Consider the following 17,888-nt stretch of genomic DNA (forward strand, 5'->3'; position numbering starts at 1 on the left):
GGTGTGCTTGATTCTTAGGAGGCTCTTAAAATACCACTAGATACCTGCATACAAAAGCAAAATGGAAAAAAGCCTCTGAGAAAAGCTTTCTATGGCTATGGGAGTGAGAACAAAAAGCCTTGAATTATAGAAGGAAAGGGAGAACTCTGTGGTGCTTTATTATTGTCTTGTAACTAGTAGGGGAGAGATGTTTCCATTTTAAACTTATTGGGTCATTGAAATCAGGTGCTCTCTTGCTCCTTTTAGAATGCTAAAATAGAAATTGCTGCAACAGAGAGAACACTGCTGGGATTTTTCCTTGCGAAGATTCACAAAATTGACCCAGATGTTGTTGTGGTGAGTAGTTCTGAGACTTTGAGAGTTAAATTAAAGCATATTGTCAGTTGGTCAGCTTTGTTCTTTTTCTTTTGTCCCCTTATAGGTTTTTTAATGTTTATCTTAGTCTGCATTATGAATTCAATTTGCTTATAAGGCAGAAGGTATACTTTGATACAAAGGTGATACAGAATTTTTCCTGACAGCATTTTATACATCCTGTTATTTCCCATAATATCTGAAATAGGCAGTATTTCTGTAGTACCTGAAACAAGTATTTTTTTTTCTTTACTCAGAAAGACAAAACACAACAAAAAAACCCCTTGTGATTTTGTAGAAAAATGGGAACTTGCTATACTTAAAGGCATCTGAACTGAAACAGACTTATGATTTGTGTCACCATTTAGATTGTGTTTATGCTGTAAAAAAAAATGATAACCTATACAAATCCATGGGATCTGAGCAAAGTTTTGTTATAAGCATTCTTATGTTTTCTAGTGTATTGGCAGCTGAGGATTTATTACAATTACTCATTTTCTGGTTTTGTTATGTTTGTTTAATGTACAGTCCTGACTTTCATTTAATGGAATTTTGAAGACAATTTGAGGTTGGTTATAAATCTGAGGTTGGTTGTATACAACTTTGTTATTCTTCTGTAGGTAAATACAAATAATTAAGTGATGGGAATAGGATGAAATGAACAGTCAGAGTTCTGATGTTTCAGCTCACTGCAGCTGGTATCCGGTATTTGCCCTACGAGCTGAGCTTCCTGGTGGTTATGGGAAGGAATCAGGGGAAACACTGCAGCCAGTGGTTTTAAACTGAAGGTGCCGGCAGTACTGATGTGAGAGCTCTGATCATAGAAACAGCAGAGCTGTGTTAGTGCAGTTTGATTTGCACCTGGTTTAATTAGTGCTGTTGAAAAACAAGCTATATCAATATAGGTAGGACCCCTCTACTGTGGATGTAATGCTGCTGCTGATTTTTAAGGAGCTGCTCTGTAGCACAGTATTGCACTACACAAGTGTATTTGATATGGTGAACCTGCAGTTCCTGCTGACTTACTAGTCCACAGAGACTCACGTTCATCGGCTTTCAGCTGAGGTTACAGACCTGTGTCATCAGTGTCCTTAGCATTGTTTAAACTTTGCAAATATTGCTGGAGTACTTTGATATGTAAATACTGGTTGCAAGGTTCTCCTGTCCACATTTAACAGCTATGCCTGTTGTATTATCAAAGGAAAAAATTACATTATTTTCATGCCAATATTGAGACTTCCATGGATGGCAAGAAAAGGAATTACTCATGGCTAAGTTTGTATGCTGTATAAAGAATGCTTTTTTGGGTTTTTTCGGTTGTTTTTGTTTTTGTTTTGTTTTTTTTGAAAGCTTTAAGTCCTAATCTCTGGTGTCAAAGCATAAAGCTGAATCGTGTGCTATGAGCCAATTATAAAGCTGATTTTGGTGTTCTGCTGAACAGCATTTTTAGTGTTAAGACCAATGAGTACTGTTGATGAACATTGTCTTAGAAAGTGCTTTCTATGAGAGAGATAATGCCATCAATTAGTTGGAAAAAACCACAAAGGGCAAAGGAATACTGCGTGTGTGAAAGTAAGTCTTTCAATTTGCATTTGTTGTAACCTTTTTTGTTATTTTTTCTGCTGCAAGGGTCATAATATTTATGGATTTGATCTGGAAGTGCTGCTTCAAAGAATTAATGTGTGCAAAGTCCCTCACTGGTCCAAGATAGGTCGACTGAGGAGGTCCAATATGCCAAAGCTTGGGGTAATAAGATTGCTCAAGTCTTTTAAGCCCCTTTATGTTGCATGTGATTAAAAATGAATTAATTTTGCTGAGGAATTGTAAATGTGACACTGATGTATTTTGACTGTTGGTCATACTGGATTTCATGTGTCCTAGATCAGAAATGATTAATGTTTATAAGACTTTTATTACAGTACTAAGCTAAACTAATTTTCAAGTTAGGCTAATTTAGTTTACATATCTCAACTAGTTGATGGTAATGACAGATTAATTATTATAGTCTTTACTGTAACAGTCTTTGTCTGCTATAACTGTAAAATGAGAAAATGTAATTTGAATTGATTGGTGAATCATCCCATAGAGAGCTGCTAGGTTAATAATTCTATAGTTCTTAGTACGTATTTGTTCAGAGGACAATGTGTGAGGCTTGGAGTATTGAAGTGCTGAATGTGGCTGTGTTTTTGCCTGTTCCTGTCCTTCCTAGAAGCCAGGATGAGTATTTGTGTGTGGTTTGTTCTGTGACTTTTTCATCTTGCTGTTAGTATAAAAAAAGGAAAAACATAAATCTACACATGTGTTCTTGTTGGGGCTATTCTAATTATTAAAGAAAAAAAAAGTGTGACAGTTTAAGAATTAAGATCAAACTAGTAATGAGAGTTAAGTATCCATTTCTTAATGTCCACATACACTGAAAGATATGATCGATTCCTTTAGGGCGTAATTATAAAACTTGAGTATTAGTGGTATTTAGAGTATTAGAGTATTTAGTGACCAACTGAATTAAACTGAGTCCCATAAGCATACATTTTGGATAGATGTTCTTTGTTAATGTTTGTATGTTTCATTTTGTTTGGGTTTTTCTCTCCTTGTGTGATATGGTTAAGGGTCGAGGAGGGTTTGCTGAAAGGAATGCTGCCTGCGGTCGAATGATCTGTGATGTAGAAATTTCTGCTAAAGAATTAATTCGATGCAAAAGTTATCATTTGTCTGAGCTGGTCCGTCAGATTTTGAAAACAGAGAGGATAACAATTCTACCAGAGGAAATTCGAAATATGTACAGGTATGTTGCTGATTTGCGTTTTTAGTCCTTCACGGGAAAGTAGAGGAGCTAGTTTCCTGCTCTACAATTTCATGCTTGCTTATTTGATTTGTCATGGAGATGCTGACAGCGTATTGGTATTTGAAAAGTAAAATATTATCTTAACAGTATTTTATAATGTTTCAAGCTGCTGGTGGGTGGTGGCTTATTATGTGCGAAGAAAATTGATTTGTGAGAGCATTGGTTTAGATATGTTAATAGGATATGCAAGCTGAGTTTTGGGGATTTTTTTCAATTAAAAGAGCTTGCTATATAATTCAACACTGGTGTGCTACAGATAACCATGTGTTGCATACAGCGTATAGGTCTAAACTGCTGCAGAGTACAAAGGAGGCTGATTTTATTTTACTAGGCCATTCCCCCTTCTTTTCCCAGTGATTCTCCTCACTTAATGTTCATGCTGGAAAACACCTGGACAGATGCCAAGTTCATTCTCCAGATCATGTGTGAGCTAAATGTTCTGCCACTGGCCCTTCAGATAACAAACATCTCTGGGAATGTCATGGTACATTTTTATTACTTCTCCCCCACCCCGCTCCATTGTTCCACAAAAACAGTTCCATGTTTTCTGTGTTTGATTTGCTAGTTTTAATTTGTAAACACTAATTGAGAATACATGATGCTGTAAATTTTTTGCTGTGATGAGTGTGAGAATTTGACGATCTAATCAAGTAATAATGTAAAACTTCCATAAAAATAGCACATTTGAGTTTTGTGCATGGTGATGATACAGAATAATAGTAATGCTAGGTGCACTTATAAATAGTTGAAGGATGTTGCTTAGTCTATTTTTTTGTCAGTGTTTTTTATGCTCTGTTTTGAATTCTTTTTTTGCCCCTCTCTATAGTCGAGGACAATGATGGGTGGACGATCTGAACGTAATGAGTTCTTGTTGCTTCATGCATTTCATGAAAAAGACTATATAGTCCCGGACAAACAAGTTTTTAAAAAGCCTCTGCAGAAGCTGGTGGGTCCAGTTTTTCTCTTTCCAAGAATTTTTACTAAAAAGAAAAAAACCATTCTTCTATCTTTTGCATATTACTGTTCTGTGAGAGCATGGAAAACCCAAACATAGCCAGTTGAGTTGATAATGGAGAAATGTATTGTTTAAAGGGACAGTGTAACACCTTTTCCATTGTATCACAGATCTGTGGAAACGCAGTTGCTCTTTTAGTTTAAAATTGAAATAAGCTAAGTACTTGGCTGCGTAGGGAAATAGTAAAGAAGAAGGTAGTCTGTGTTGCTTAATAGATGCACATTTGCCATACAGTTTCTTTGCTGATGAACAGTATTTCAAGTATAATTGGTAAGGTCGGTGTTTTGAGAATGTGAGTAAAATATCCAAGGGTATTAAAAAATATTCCTTTGGATAATACCAATGTAACTATATTTATAGAAATATCTATATGTTTGTTAGTAAACAGATTAAAATTTAAGCATGTATTTGTATTTCACTATATTTTGCTTTTTAGTTTTACTTTTAAATAAGTTCAATGGCAAATTCCAAAGCAGTAAATTCTGTTGATTGTATTGTTGCATCAAAACAATTTTAAATGATTCAGGATAGCATTGGACAACTGGGAGGAAAAATTCTTACTACAACAAAACAAATAGCAAAATAGTCTTTAGGTTAGTAATAATGTTTTTATTTGTTTCATTAAAGCCCAGCCATTGTGTTTCCAAAAGCTACATTTTAATTGGGCAGTAATACTTCTGGGCATAAGTTGACACCCCCCCCCCAGTGTTGACTTTTACAGCCATGCAGAAGATGCATACTAGTGCTGTGTTGAATGATGACAATTCCTTAAGGTCTTTGTAATCTCTTGTTAGCTGTTTGTTCCTATAGGAGTTAGGCTGAATGCTGTTTTGATATGTAGAGAGCTTTATAAGGATCATGATGAAAACACCATGTTTTGCATGTATTGTGAAAGGAACTCTATGCACTGGCTCCCAATTTCATATTTGATTTGCCAAAAATAACTCCTCCAACAGTATAGAAATCTTGGAGTCTAGATAATGACTTTTTTAAATGCCAAATGTAGGTGGATGAAGATGAAGATTTTGAAGATCAGAATAAATCAAAGATAGGGAAAAAGAAAGCAGCATATGCTGGGGGCTTAGTCTTGGATCCCAAAGTTGGTAAGATGTGGCAATTTTCTTTCTTCTATGAAGTTAGAGACAGGTAGGTTATATTAATGCAGCTAGATTGCAATGAGCACTGCCTGTGTATCTTGTGGGAGTTTGGTGTGGGGGTTTGCGGGGGGGGGTGGGGTGTTGCATATGAGAAAATTCCCAACATAGATTGTGGAATTACTTATTATTGGGATGGTTTTTTCTTAGCTTTTTGTGAGAAGATTATGGTCTTGTGAGGAATTAGGACTGTATATCTGTGTATAATTTTCTAATGGACACGTAAGTTTTCTTTCAGTTTCTCCTCTATGTGGGGAAAACTGTACAAGTGTCCTATAGTAACACAGAAGCTATCTGTTCAACTCTGGTGAGTTAATGGGGTTGGATCGTTCCACTTCTGACAGCTTTCTATAATGGGTAATGGTGCATCTCAACAGCTACTTTAAGGGAAGTCTGGTACAATGTATTACTGTCACTTAAATATTAATTATGGAGTTGGATGAAGTCCTCAGGGAGACTGAGTAATTATGACTTTTATTTTAAACTCTGTTTTAGGTTTTTATGACAAGTTTATTTTGCTTCTCGACTTCAACAGCTTGTACCCATCGATTATCCAGGAGTTTAACATCTGCTTTACCACAGTGCAGCGACTGTCATCAGAAGCACAGAAAAGGGCAGAGGTTTGTGTGCTTTAACTTGTGACTTAAGTTACACTGTTTTAACTTCACCGTGTTTTCTATGAATCAGCTTTTTAAGAAACTGTTCTTTTTCGCTGTTTAATGTTTTTGGGTTTTTCCCCCCTCTCACACTTAAAAAAAGTGATTCTTGTTTAAAGATGCATCATAGTAAGTTTTGATTTGGGAGTTTTTGAATATTATATGTCTGTCATCTTCCTTTCAGTAATACTCTTACAGAATCTTGGTAAGTTCTCTCCCATCTAAATAAAATCTTGGTATCCTCATGAAACAAGATTTTTAGTTGCTCCTTTTCAGCCCCAGGTCCTCCTAGCAATTTCTGAGCTCCTTTCATCCTAACTTGGTAGAGGCTTCCTAAAGTTAAGTTGCCACAGAATTCATGCAAACATACCTGAATGAGGGAGACAGAAGTCTCATGCTTCTGCCTGGGGGAAAGAATGCAGTATGAGCTCAACCCTTATTAGACATCAGGAAAACTATGTGTGTGTGAGCTCAACCCTTCTTAGACACCAGGAAAACTATGTGTGTGTCTTGGGGCTTTGTGTCAGGGAGTGATACTGTGACTACGTCAGCTGCGGGACCAGCTTCATGGAAATTCGTGCAGTTTAATACAGCAATGAACTGTATTAAACACAACTGAAAAACCTCCTGGAGGTGTAGTTCCACGTACTGTTTTTCTCAGCAGCTGTGTTGGCCATGGTTTATCTGTGGCTGCTTATTCTCGTTTCCTCAGCTGTGCTGACACAGTTGTTGGTGGAGCTGTGCTGTAAACTGAAGCAGTGAGCCGGTCAGGTCTAAAGGTTAAACCTGAGGCTTTTATTTTTAACTGGTATCAGCTCACAGGTTGAAATTAGTGTGTTGTGCAGAAGTAGTAATGGAACATAGTCCCATAACAACTAAAATACCAGTACCATAGCAGAAATGAGGAGAAAAGTATGTGGAATTCTGTCAGTAAGTTCCTCCAAACTCTCTGTGGATTTACCCTGCTTTCTTAAGTGTGCTTCAAACTGAAGCAGCTCATTTTGATTTCTATCATGGTATGATATTTAATTATGCTTTTTGTGTCATTTCTTGTTATGGTTCTTCCCAGACTGCTTTACTGAACTTGCCAACCTCATAGTGTCTCTGTTGCCCTTACTTTGTATATTTCTGTCTCTTTCATTGTGCTTGAAATATCTTTACATTTTTGCTGAGCAACTGTTTCTTCGGTTATGCTCACAAGAAGAATGCGTGCTTTCTGTTGTTGTTTTGCTGTAATCAAAGAGTTGCTTGGGGTGGAGTTTTCATTCTGTTGTTACTGTTGATTTCTCTTTTGTCAGTTATCTTATTCAAAGCACGTGCTCCATTTTACAGTTCTGAACACCGAAAATACTTGTGCGATAATAAAAAAAGGATGGTTTTTTTCAGCGTGGAAAGAATTGCTTGTGTGTGTGCTTTTCATTATATTTTTATATCTACATATATACCTAAAAGTGAGAGAGAGTGTGTGTGTGTGTGTTATCTGTATTTATATATACACATATATTTTATATATATAAAAAAACCACACGCACATACATTTAAAAAAAAAAAATAAATCTTTCTGCTAGTGGTCCATGTCTCTCTTGAGTTTCTTCCAGACAGAGGCAGGCTTAGTCCCTGTCCCTCAGCAGGGACTAAGTAATGTAGTTAAATACCGCAAAAAGCCTCTTGTGCTGCTTGTTCTAAACTGTGCTTTGGGTGCTCTGCAGGAGTAGATACAAGCTGTGTGGTTTTGTTTTTGTTTTTTTTCCCAAGCTTTTCACTTAACACATTAAAATCTAATCTCCAAGCAAAAAAATGATAAGCAGTGGTGATCATTTGACAGGTCGAAGAAGAGGAAGAAATTCCAGAGCTTCCGGACCCATCTCTGGAAATGGGAGTTTTGCCTAAAGAAATCAGGAAACTGGTGGAGAGAAGGCGCCAAGTTAAGCAGTTAATGAAACAGCCAGATTTAAATCCTGACCTTTATTTACAGGTGTGTTTTATATAACTCCTTTGATTTTTCCTCCTGCTCCCCTTAAGTGCCCTGATCAGCCTTGCAGAATAGGGATGATTAGTAGTGAGCGGTGATTGTAATGTGCTTTACTTGTAGCCCATCATTGCTGCAGACTATATGAAAAGCTGTGAATATAATTGTGAACATTAAGTTCTGTTCTCTGTTGGCTGTGGTTGTATCATTTTTCCTGGTTATGTTTCTTTTCAGTATGATATCAGACAGAAAGCTTTGAAACTCACCGCTAACAGTATGTATGGCTGCCTGGGATTTTCTTACAGCAGATTCTATGCCAAGCCTTTGGCTGCTTTGGTGACACATAAAGGGAGAGAGGTAAGCAATTAAACAGGTTACACACACATGTAAAAAGGGTGAATTTAAGCCACCTACTTTTTCATTGTATAGGAGAATGGTCTTGTTTTCAAACCTGCTTTTGGTTTCAGAATTGTAGTTTTTATCTTGTACTGCAGAAGTTGGAAAAAAAATGAAACGTGTCTAGAAAAGAATCAGATAAATGTCTCAAAAAGTAAGACAAGTTGAAGCTCCATCTAGAGCCTTATTTTGAATGGGCCAGATTATGGTGACAAAAAAATCAAGGCTGCTTTCACATTTTCCATGAATTTGCAGTTTTGCTTGCTGGGTTAGTCTTTGATTCAGTGGTAGGCTTCAGCTTTGGATGAGCTTGTCACTGGCCAGTCTGTCCTATGCCCTGGTATGTTGAGTTCCTGAAACCCTAAAGTTTGTGACAGGGCTAATTAATCACATGGTGACAACGGACTATGTACCAGGGCCTTAGTTTCAGAAACTGTTTGTTTGTTCCTTAAAATGAAGTTTTGCATTAGCCTTAAGAGGCCAGATTTTAAGAGTTGCTCTTAACTTCATAGGCAAAACTAGTCATGCTGTTGATTAGGATGGCAGCTGAATGCAGACCACATCAGTTTCATCCCTGGGGGAAAAATAATCATTAAAGATCCAAAACGTACCACTGATATACAGTGTCTTAAAACACACTTTTTCATGATGCTTCATATTAGTTCTTTTTAGAAGAGAAAACCAAGCGGGAATCTGCAAATGTGCTAGGAACAGACATGACAGGATGGCTGGTCAAACTTTTAGTTGAGCAAGGAGATGGATGAGTTCATGTCTGTGTTTAGAGGCACATACTCCCTGTGATGTGAGGGCCCAGCTCTCGTTGCTGTGGACTGCCCAGTGCTCCCACGGTCCATTTACAACCCCCAGCTGATGTTCATAGGGGCATTTTGTTTCTGATAACACATCTTTGTTTTTAAAAGTCTTCCCATCTAAACAGTTCTCTAGAGATAACCCCATGTTTGCTGTCCTCCCAATTGATGTAACCAGTATGTTTAACCTTACACACATGTTTGAGTAGGAAATAATTTCTAGGTTTGATAACTGTAAATGCGCTATGCATCCATGTGTATTCAAAAGTTGATGTTTCCCTTAAGGAAATGGTATCTTTTTTAGTTGTTGTTGTTGTTGTAAGATTCTGATGTATTTATCTACAATTCTGGCATGAAAAGCAGCTAAGTATCATAGCTTTATATTTTCTAGCAGTATTTTACAAGTCATGAATTTGACTTTTTGCGTTTTTGATGATCTCCATTAGTCATATCGAGCACCTGCTACAAACTGGGTATTGTGCGGACACTTGGTCTCTGTTAAGGGGGGAAAATACTATTTGTTTGCACATACAGTTTATTCTCAATTGTCTGTGTCTTATCAGTTATGAGATAACAGTGCATGAAATTCTGGTGTTCCAGCATTATGTTCCAACGTGATGGTGGAATGGGAAAGTCCTAAATAGGTGGTACAGGATGTGCGAGGGAGAACTTCGAGATGCTTTCTCTTGCATAGTTGATTTTTGGTTGCAGAGGATTTTTTACCTCTTAAATTCTGGTGGTGTAGACCTGGGCTTGCTTCTGCCAAGCCTCTGCACACATTTGAATCTCCAGTTCATAGCTGCTCTGAGTTTGGGGAAAAACATAATACTGTGGCACAGTGTTGCCTGAAAGTGTGTTGTACCTGGTGCAGGTCTAAAAGTTCCTCTATGAAATGGGGCTGTTGGGAGCACACCAGAGAGATGCCAGTGAAAGTCTGTGGGAGCCAGTCTGCATCTGGCAGCACTAGTGCTGTGCTCAGTGGGGCATTACTGTCTTGGTCGGTCTCCCCCGTGCAGTACAGCATCTCCTGTAGAGCTAAAACTATCTTTTTTCCCATTCTTTGAGGTGGATTAGTATTCATTACTCTGGATACTGTGGAGATAACAAACTTTTGGAAAATTGGGCATTTTTCAGGATGATCTGTAATTTTGTGCTTCTGTGTAAGTATGATAGATTCTGATGAAATATACTGTATATGCTCTGAAAACTTGCATTTTTTGGTAGCTAATCAATAAACAGATACAGTTTCATTAGTTCCTTATTTCTTGAGTAGTAGTTTTTGCCGTAGAAGATAACACAAGAGGACACCTTAGTTTTCTGGGTTTTTTGAAGTTGAAATATTTAATCTGGAAAAATACTACTTTAAATTTTTTTTATTAGTCTTTCTATTCATAGGTTTTCTCTTACCACTAAATGCTAATGTAAAAGAGGTGAACATTAAGTATCAGGAGATTTGGGTTCTCTATATGAAAAGGTTAGTTAAAAAATAACTATTATGGAAAAATGGTCTAAATTTAAATGGCCTTTTCTGATGACCAGTAATTCATAGCTTTTTTTTTTTTACTGTTGTGGAGGGGACTTGAGTAAACACAGGTAGGCTTGTAGATGTCTAAATGGGAAAAATACTGTGTGGGATGAAAACTGAACTTAGTATTTGCACTAACACAATCACAGTTCAATTGTGAGTCTTAGCAGAATAACTGAAAGTGGGAAATGTATATTTCAAGTTAAAGAAGTTCTTGAAGCTCATCGTAGCATGAAGTTTTAACGTAGCTTAGAGAGAATGAGTTTTGATGACTTCCGTAAATTGCTGCTTTCTAACTGTGTGACTGAAGTCCCTTTCACTGAAGCTGTAGGAAGACCAAGTACTGCGAGCGCCTCATGCTGAGTGCTTTGTACTACCTCTCCTAGACTGTAACTTCTCTTTGTGGTTTGGCGATGCCAATGCACTAAAAGTCGTGGAGCTGCCATGGGGTTCCTTGTGTTGACTAAAAATTCTTGTAATCACACATTGCCATTTAAAAAACTTAGTTATAACGATGCTAGTGTTTGACATGCTCACTTCATTTTGATGGCAGAAGTACTAAATATGATGTAGAAAGGCTGTTTATAAAGCCAGATCATAGCGCAAGGACGGAGTGTAATCCGTAAGAGCTCAGTTCTCTTCAGTCAGCCTTGGCGAGATACAAGCTAGTGCTTGACCTTTATTTACCTTAAGACGTCCAGTAGAAATGCAGCAAAGCCTTACAACTCTGGCTGTATGTAAGCTGGATGCAGCAGAGAGGTTAGTGTCACTCCAGTGAACGAGGTGTAAGTTATGTGGATCGTCTAGTAATGGTAGTGAGTTTTCACTAGATGGCGATAGAGACTTTGAGATCATTAATCAATTAAGACTCGTTTTTGTCACAAAGTGTTTTAGACATATCAGGTTTTTCAAACGGGTCTTCCTTGTTTATTTTTTTCAATTGTGGGTAATCTCTAGCAGGGAAGATTGGGCATATCAGTGTGAATTTGTCAGAATTTAGCGTATTGTATTATCACAGGTAGACTGGTTTCAGTGTATTTTGGAAGAAAAAAAGGGCAAAAATCTGGGATGAGAGGGAGTTAAAACTATAGCTCAGATCTGTTTGACCTTTTTGGAAAATGTAAATGTTTTCCTGCTTTGATCATTACAAATGCATCAGTTCCTGTTCTTAGAACAAATTAAAAAAAAAAAAAATCTTTCTGCATTTGCAATCCAAATGTTACATTATTGTTCTGGAATGTGTCAGAGGGATTCCTGGACCTCCCCCTCACCCCACCCCCCACCCCTGTGTTACTAAGCGTTTCCCTGGACATTGCTCTTGTTGTAACTACAGCAGTTGCTTGCATGGAACAGTAATAGGAAAATATTTAATATATTTTTAGCTGTCCTTTAATGTAATTTAACAACTGGAAACAAGATGAGTCGGTGTTGTACAACCAGCCAGCTCTGCACTAGCAGGCAGTGTAAGGTCATGCCTTTCTAGCCTCTTTAAAGGACAAGTCTTTTGATGAAGTGTCAGTTGTCTGATTTCCCAAATGCAGGATGCCCTCTGCTGCAGGATTTTCCTACAGGACAGCAAAGTTGTTGAGAGAATTTTATCTGTAGGCAGCTTGGTTGCTAATGGCTGTCACTCAAAGCTGAGGTCTTTTCCAGGTAGTTGCTTTGTTCTATGTTGTTTTTCATTGTTGCATATTTTTGCCCAAGCAGGTAGAAAACTTGCCTTTGAAAGGAAAATAACACATTTGCTGTTTTCAGCAGTACTAACACATAGATCTAGTGTTACAGTATGCAAAAAAAAAAAGGGGGGGGGGGAAGAGGCAATTGGTTTAATTCCAACTTTCTCATTCAGATCCTTTAGATACATTCTCAATTAATAATTAGTTTAAGGCCCTGGCAGTCAAAAGGAAAGAATAAAAGCATGTTATTGCTGCAGTCTGGGAAAAGAATGGATGAGGGAGGAGAAAGATGAAGTGGAGAAAGATGAGCTCATTTTAAAAAAATTAAGCAAGGGTAGGTAAGCAGGTTAATGGCTGTCTATTGTAATTGTCTTCTGTAAGAAATCCAGGCATCTCTTTTTTTTCGATGATTTTTTTTTTTTTTTTTTAAGTCTTGTTCATCCAGGGAGATTGATCATCAGCTACTTTCTCTTAATTGCACCTAAAGCATTGGTAATACAGTCTGCAAGACTTATCATGTGAATGGGGCAATTGTCAGGCACCTGGTTTCTTCCACATTGTAGTATGGGAGAAAGGGGATTGTTAAAGGAGGGTAAGGAGCCTCCTAAAGTCTCAGGATTGTTAAAGGAGGGTAAGGAGCCTCCTAAAGTCTCATATAAGCGTGCTATCTATATTTAAACAGGGAATACAACATCAATATAACATTTCTGGAAGACATGGAACTTGATGGCAAAAGGTTAGGCAAAGAGTTTCTTAATTGCTTTTACATATAAAAATGGCAAACTGAACTCTTACGAGAAATAGTGCTAAATTGTTGCAGGGTCCCTAAATGGAAGTTGTTGGGGTCAAGCCAGTTGTAACTGTTGGTAAATTTATCATTATGTATGCAGTAAGCCAGTGAAAAAGCTATGTATGTTATTCTGCATGCTAATATCCCAAACGAGTTAGAACAGACATTTCAAAGAGGCGGCTGCTTACAGTCTGAAAATGCAAACTGGGTACCAACTAGTAGAAAAATTATGGAACATCTTAATGTTCATTGAAATTAAATATTATTATTGTTAGTCAAGTGCATGAGATGACATCTGGTCTGATAAAGACTTTTGCATCTCCAAGGAGAGAAAATTAAACATTTCAATTAAGAAGAATGGCCAGAATATTTTGGGTGAGGAGGAAATTAGTCTGGAGGAAAAAAATTGTTTTATTTTATTTTGGGTCGTGTAGGTTTTTTCACTAGGCAGAAAGGTTTTATTTAATGGGTATTTACTGAGAAATGTTTAGGAAGATCAATCAGATTCAGATTGGTTGTACAGCAAGTCAGATTAATAGATACGCTTTCTTTTTTTGTGACTGCTTATTTTAAGATTGTGATATCACGAGAGGTGAGGTGCCTCTCACTTCCTGAATACTGATTTCTGTGGATGGGTTACAGCAATTGCATTGCCCCATGGTGAGTTGGATCAGCCTGGTGATCTGAGTTGAAAACCAACTCTAGAGGAAAACCAAACTGATTTTTGTTGGATCAATGACTCAATGACTCGCTGCATGCTCTTAGAGCTAGCAGAAAGGAGGAGGTTGGAAAGTGGGGGCAGACCCAGTACGACGTGTAAGGGGTCAGGCTTGACCAGCCTATTTGCAGCTCATATCCAACTGAAACTGTAGGGTTGGTGTTAACAGGACGAATGCGTAGGGGTTTTGTTTGTTGTTTTCCTTCTTCTGTACTTCTGTTTTTCCTTACAGTTTCTTATCTTGTGTTTTGTTCCTCTCTTGCCAAAAGACACAGATTTTGCTTGATTATTACCTTAACCTGGCTGACAAGATATTCCTCACCCAGAATTGTGGAAAACTGAAAACCGGGGTACTGGGAGACTTTAAAGAGCAAGGTCTCTGGCACATTCTCCGTATCTGAAATGTAACAGTACGTTCCCATGTAGAAGCCACATGTGTTGGGTAGAGGGCTGATACCTCAGGATCAGGAGAGGTAGAAATGTTTGTCCACATCCAGCGGTAACAGGAAAGACTTTCAGGTGTGCAGTAAAATATTGGGGAATGCACTTGAATCCTGCAACCCCCCAAGATTGCCATGCTTCAGCTTTAGCATAACTGAAGAAATCCTTTAATCCTATCTAGAATACTGTAGGGATTATGAGATTCAAAAGACAGAGATCCTTTCGTGGTTCTCTTTTTCAGATACTGGCATAGAGATGCCTCATAAAAGGGAGATACAGGAGCACAGGAGCTTCACCATGGAGGTGAGAGCTTTTGCAACATCACACCACCATTTGTAAACTGCTTAGGTTCTGTTTTCAAACGAATTCTTTTTTCAATACCTACTGTTAAGGCTGGAAGAATACAAATGCTAACTGCTGTCTTAATGTTTTTCTCCAGCCTGTATATTTGTTAGCACTACAAGTCTTTGCAGTATGTGTTTTCTTAGTTCATTGGTAGCTTGCTAATTTCAATTTTTGAGACTTAACAGAAGTTGTTCTTCAGGGTGTTATTTTCTCACTCATTTGCCTCACACATTTATCTTAAATTGGATGTTGGCCTGTTCTAGAAACCGTGGGTTTGGATACCTAGATGGTAATAAAACTTTCAAAATGCAAGAGACTTTTTAAAATAGGGGGAAGAAAATAATTTTCCTTTTCAAGTACTGTTCCGAAGAGTATAGAAAAATTATCTAATTTAAGTGTCTGTCTCCCATGAGACTTAAATATTCATACTGTCCTTCGAAGATACGACACCTTGATCTCATAATCGGAAAGTTTTATGTATTTCCTGGGAATGTTGCCTACTATGCAAAAGCTCACTGTTGCACAATAGACTGTATTAGAAGCTTTTTGCTCCATTCACAATTCCACGATCTTTTTTTTATCCTCTTGGACGAATATTCATTTGAGCCTACTAGATCTGCTGTTTTCAGGTAATGACTTAACGGTGGTGATGATTGTACTCTGACATATAGGGAGAGGCTGAGAGCTGGGTTTCTTCGTTGTGGAGAAAAAAGTTTAAGGATGGAATTAATTGTGGTCTTCAACAACCTAATGGGGGCTATCAAGAAGAAGTCAGACTCTTCCCAGAGATGCACAGCCTTGCACCAGACAGGCCTAGCCCTGTCTTGGGCCCGAGGTTGGGTTAGATGATGTCCAGATATCCCTTTGAACCAAAATTGGTTTATGACCATCAGTTTAGAAGTTCCTTTAATTCATGCTCACATTTATTGCCAAGGCCAGCTAGATTCAACCGATACAAGAGTAGCAATTTGTCATTTGAAGTGAAGAAAACTAGAAGGATGAAGACATTTCAGCAGTGATACTTGTCTTACCAGCCTGTTTTGGTTTCAAAGCTAAAAAAAAAAAAAGACTTTGCTCAGAGTACTTCGAATGCAGGTTTTGCTGTATAGATCAGGTTGTGTGGTCTCTTGCGTGTATGTTCTTTCACTGGGCCTGTGCCAAGAATCATTGGCTTAATTTAGAAGATATGCATGAACGGCTTAAGTTATTTTCAGCATTGAAATATACTTACGAGACAGATGAAACAGTTTGTTCAAGACCTTTATTTATCTGTGGAAGGTGGACTGTCCCTACTGCTGCAGGTACAATACCTTGTAAGGATACAGGAGACCTTCGTGGGCAACATCAAGAATTCTGCCTGGGACGAAGGATTCTTGAGAAGTAGATGCAGTTTAATGAGCTGGGGCATACCTGATGCAGATCTCTTAATGTAAAGAAGCAATGTTAGAAGCAAGGAAACCTGTAAGTCAGGCATATAGCCTAAGCTAATTTGTTCAGACTTCTTCATAGTAGAAAGAGAGCAGTGTCAAAGCTGGATGAAATAAATCTCCCCAAATTTTAGAGCGTGATAAGTTATTGAAGGGCATGTGAAACCTTAACTTATACTTGCTGTCTCTGTTGGCTTTCCTTCCAGTGACTATACATAATGTAATGCAGGAGATGTTGCTGGTGGTAGCGTTGTCTTTAGCTTCAGGCTATGCCCTTTATCAAACTTACGGGGTAAGGTTTCAAGGAGTAGGATTAAATTATATATGTTGATATCTGCTCTACAATTTGATACTCTGTGTTTTTGCTGATTTGAGCCACTAGAAACAGTTGTTCCATAAAATCCTATTTCAACACCTGGATTAGTAAAAAAAAAAAAAAAAAAAAAAAAAAAGAAAAAATCCAGCTCCCTTTACCTTTCATGTTTAGTCTTTTATGTTTTTATATGTTCTAACTGACAGACTTTAAAAAGAGCAGGAAGTAGTTTTTTAGGTTGTTGGGGGTGGGAAGTGATTCCCACTTGTGTCACTGAAATGCAGTGCTCATCAAAAACAGGGAATGTTGGAATGTCTTTTGAACCTTACTGCAGAGATTAGTCCCTGGCAGTCACTTCTATGTAAGCTTGTGCTAGTCTCGGTGATTACATGAGACTGGAGAAACTTTTAAAATTTGGATAACAGTGGTTAGTAAGCCCTGGTTTTAATTTAAAAAAAAAAAAAAAAAAGAGTTCTCTTTTGACATACAGCCTTTATGAATGATGATTCCTGGTTCCTGCTGAGATAGGAGCAGACAGCCATAGGCAAGCAGTTGCATGGCTGATTCATCTCAGATTGATCATGCCCTGTTAATATTTTCTTTCTAATTACTTGTCTTGTTTATGAAACAGACCAGAAATTGGCGAGTTTAAACTACTGGAAGTTGTCAGAAAAGCAGGACTGTGAATTAATCTGCTTTGCTGAAGTTCAGGGTCATATTTCCTGAAATGCCTGGGTAAGAAGGGTTTCTGTGATAAAGATACAGAAGACCTCAACGTACAAATACTTTTTTTTATCCAAGGAAAGTTAATCTGCAGAACAGTTGACAGGGAGAAGGGTAACTATGGTAAAATAATCACTCTATACAGGACTGGTTTGCCCTTCAGTTTGGTGCTCTGAATTGTGCTGTGTGTGGCTTCATTCTATTAGGCAATACCACAGTTGGCACACTAATAATTTATTTTCTATTTTCTCTGACTGACTTCAGTGCAAAGAATGTTTTCAGTGTTAACTTCATTGTTCTTCCTTGATGCTTTTAATTTTACTAGGATATCAAACTGTCACAGCCTTTGTTGTATCGTAATTTGGAATTGGCTTGTGGAAGACTGCCACAAAACCACAGGGATGTTTCAGCCCTGTGCTGAAGTGTATTGCAACCTTCCTGTTGGTTTTGCTCTGTTTGGAATTTTATTTGTTGAATCTAGAACTTTCTTGGCTGTACCCTTCGATTTTTGAACAACGCAGCTATAAGTCAATGACAGCTGATGTTTTGATTTTCATGTGACCTCCTTAATTTCTCCTCTTTCTCCTGCCGGTCTCTCTCAGAACTCAGCATCATCAGCATCTTTGAACTTAGGCAAATACCATTTTTGTATTTGCTCAGAAATCTATGTGTTTCTTTAATTTGTAATAGCTCCTCTGCCTCGATGTTTTAATATGTATCGTACCTGTTGGG

At 37.8% G+C, this 17,888-nt stretch overlaps 1 protein-coding gene and 1 non-coding gene across 2 annotated transcripts in view; both read left to right on the forward strand.

Annotated features, from left to right (window-relative positions):
- Positions 1-17,888, forward strand: part of POLA1 (DNA polymerase alpha 1, catalytic subunit) — a 205,252-nt gene that overhangs the window by 28,182 nt on the left and 159,182 nt on the right. Inside the window, exons 18-26 of the mRNA XM_059815506.1 lie at positions 247-336; positions 1,984-2,100; positions 2,964-3,139; positions 3,554-3,683; positions 4,026-4,145; positions 5,221-5,317; positions 5,864-5,988; positions 7,850-7,999; positions 8,228-8,350. Coding sequence (XP_059671489.1) covers positions 247-336; positions 1,984-2,100; positions 2,964-3,139; positions 3,554-3,683; positions 4,026-4,145; positions 5,221-5,317; positions 5,864-5,988; positions 7,850-7,999; positions 8,228-8,350 — 1,128 coding nt within the window. The remainder of the gene's footprint in view (positions 1-246; positions 337-1,983; positions 2,101-2,963; positions 3,140-3,553; positions 3,684-4,025; positions 4,146-5,220; positions 5,318-5,863; positions 5,989-7,849; positions 8,000-8,227; positions 8,351-17,888) is intronic.
- LOC132318771 (small Cajal body-specific RNA 24) lies at positions 5,584-5,714 on the forward strand. Its single transcript, XR_009484389.1, has one exon. It is a non-coding gene; the product is annotated as a small Cajal body-specific RNA 24 (non-coding RNA).

This window comes from Gavia stellata, chromosome 1 (genome assembly GCF_030936135.1).
Source record: "Gavia stellata isolate bGavSte3 chromosome 1, bGavSte3.hap2, whole genome shotgun sequence".
Lineage (NCBI taxonomy): Eukaryota > Metazoa > Chordata > Aves > Gaviiformes > Gaviidae > Gavia > Gavia stellata.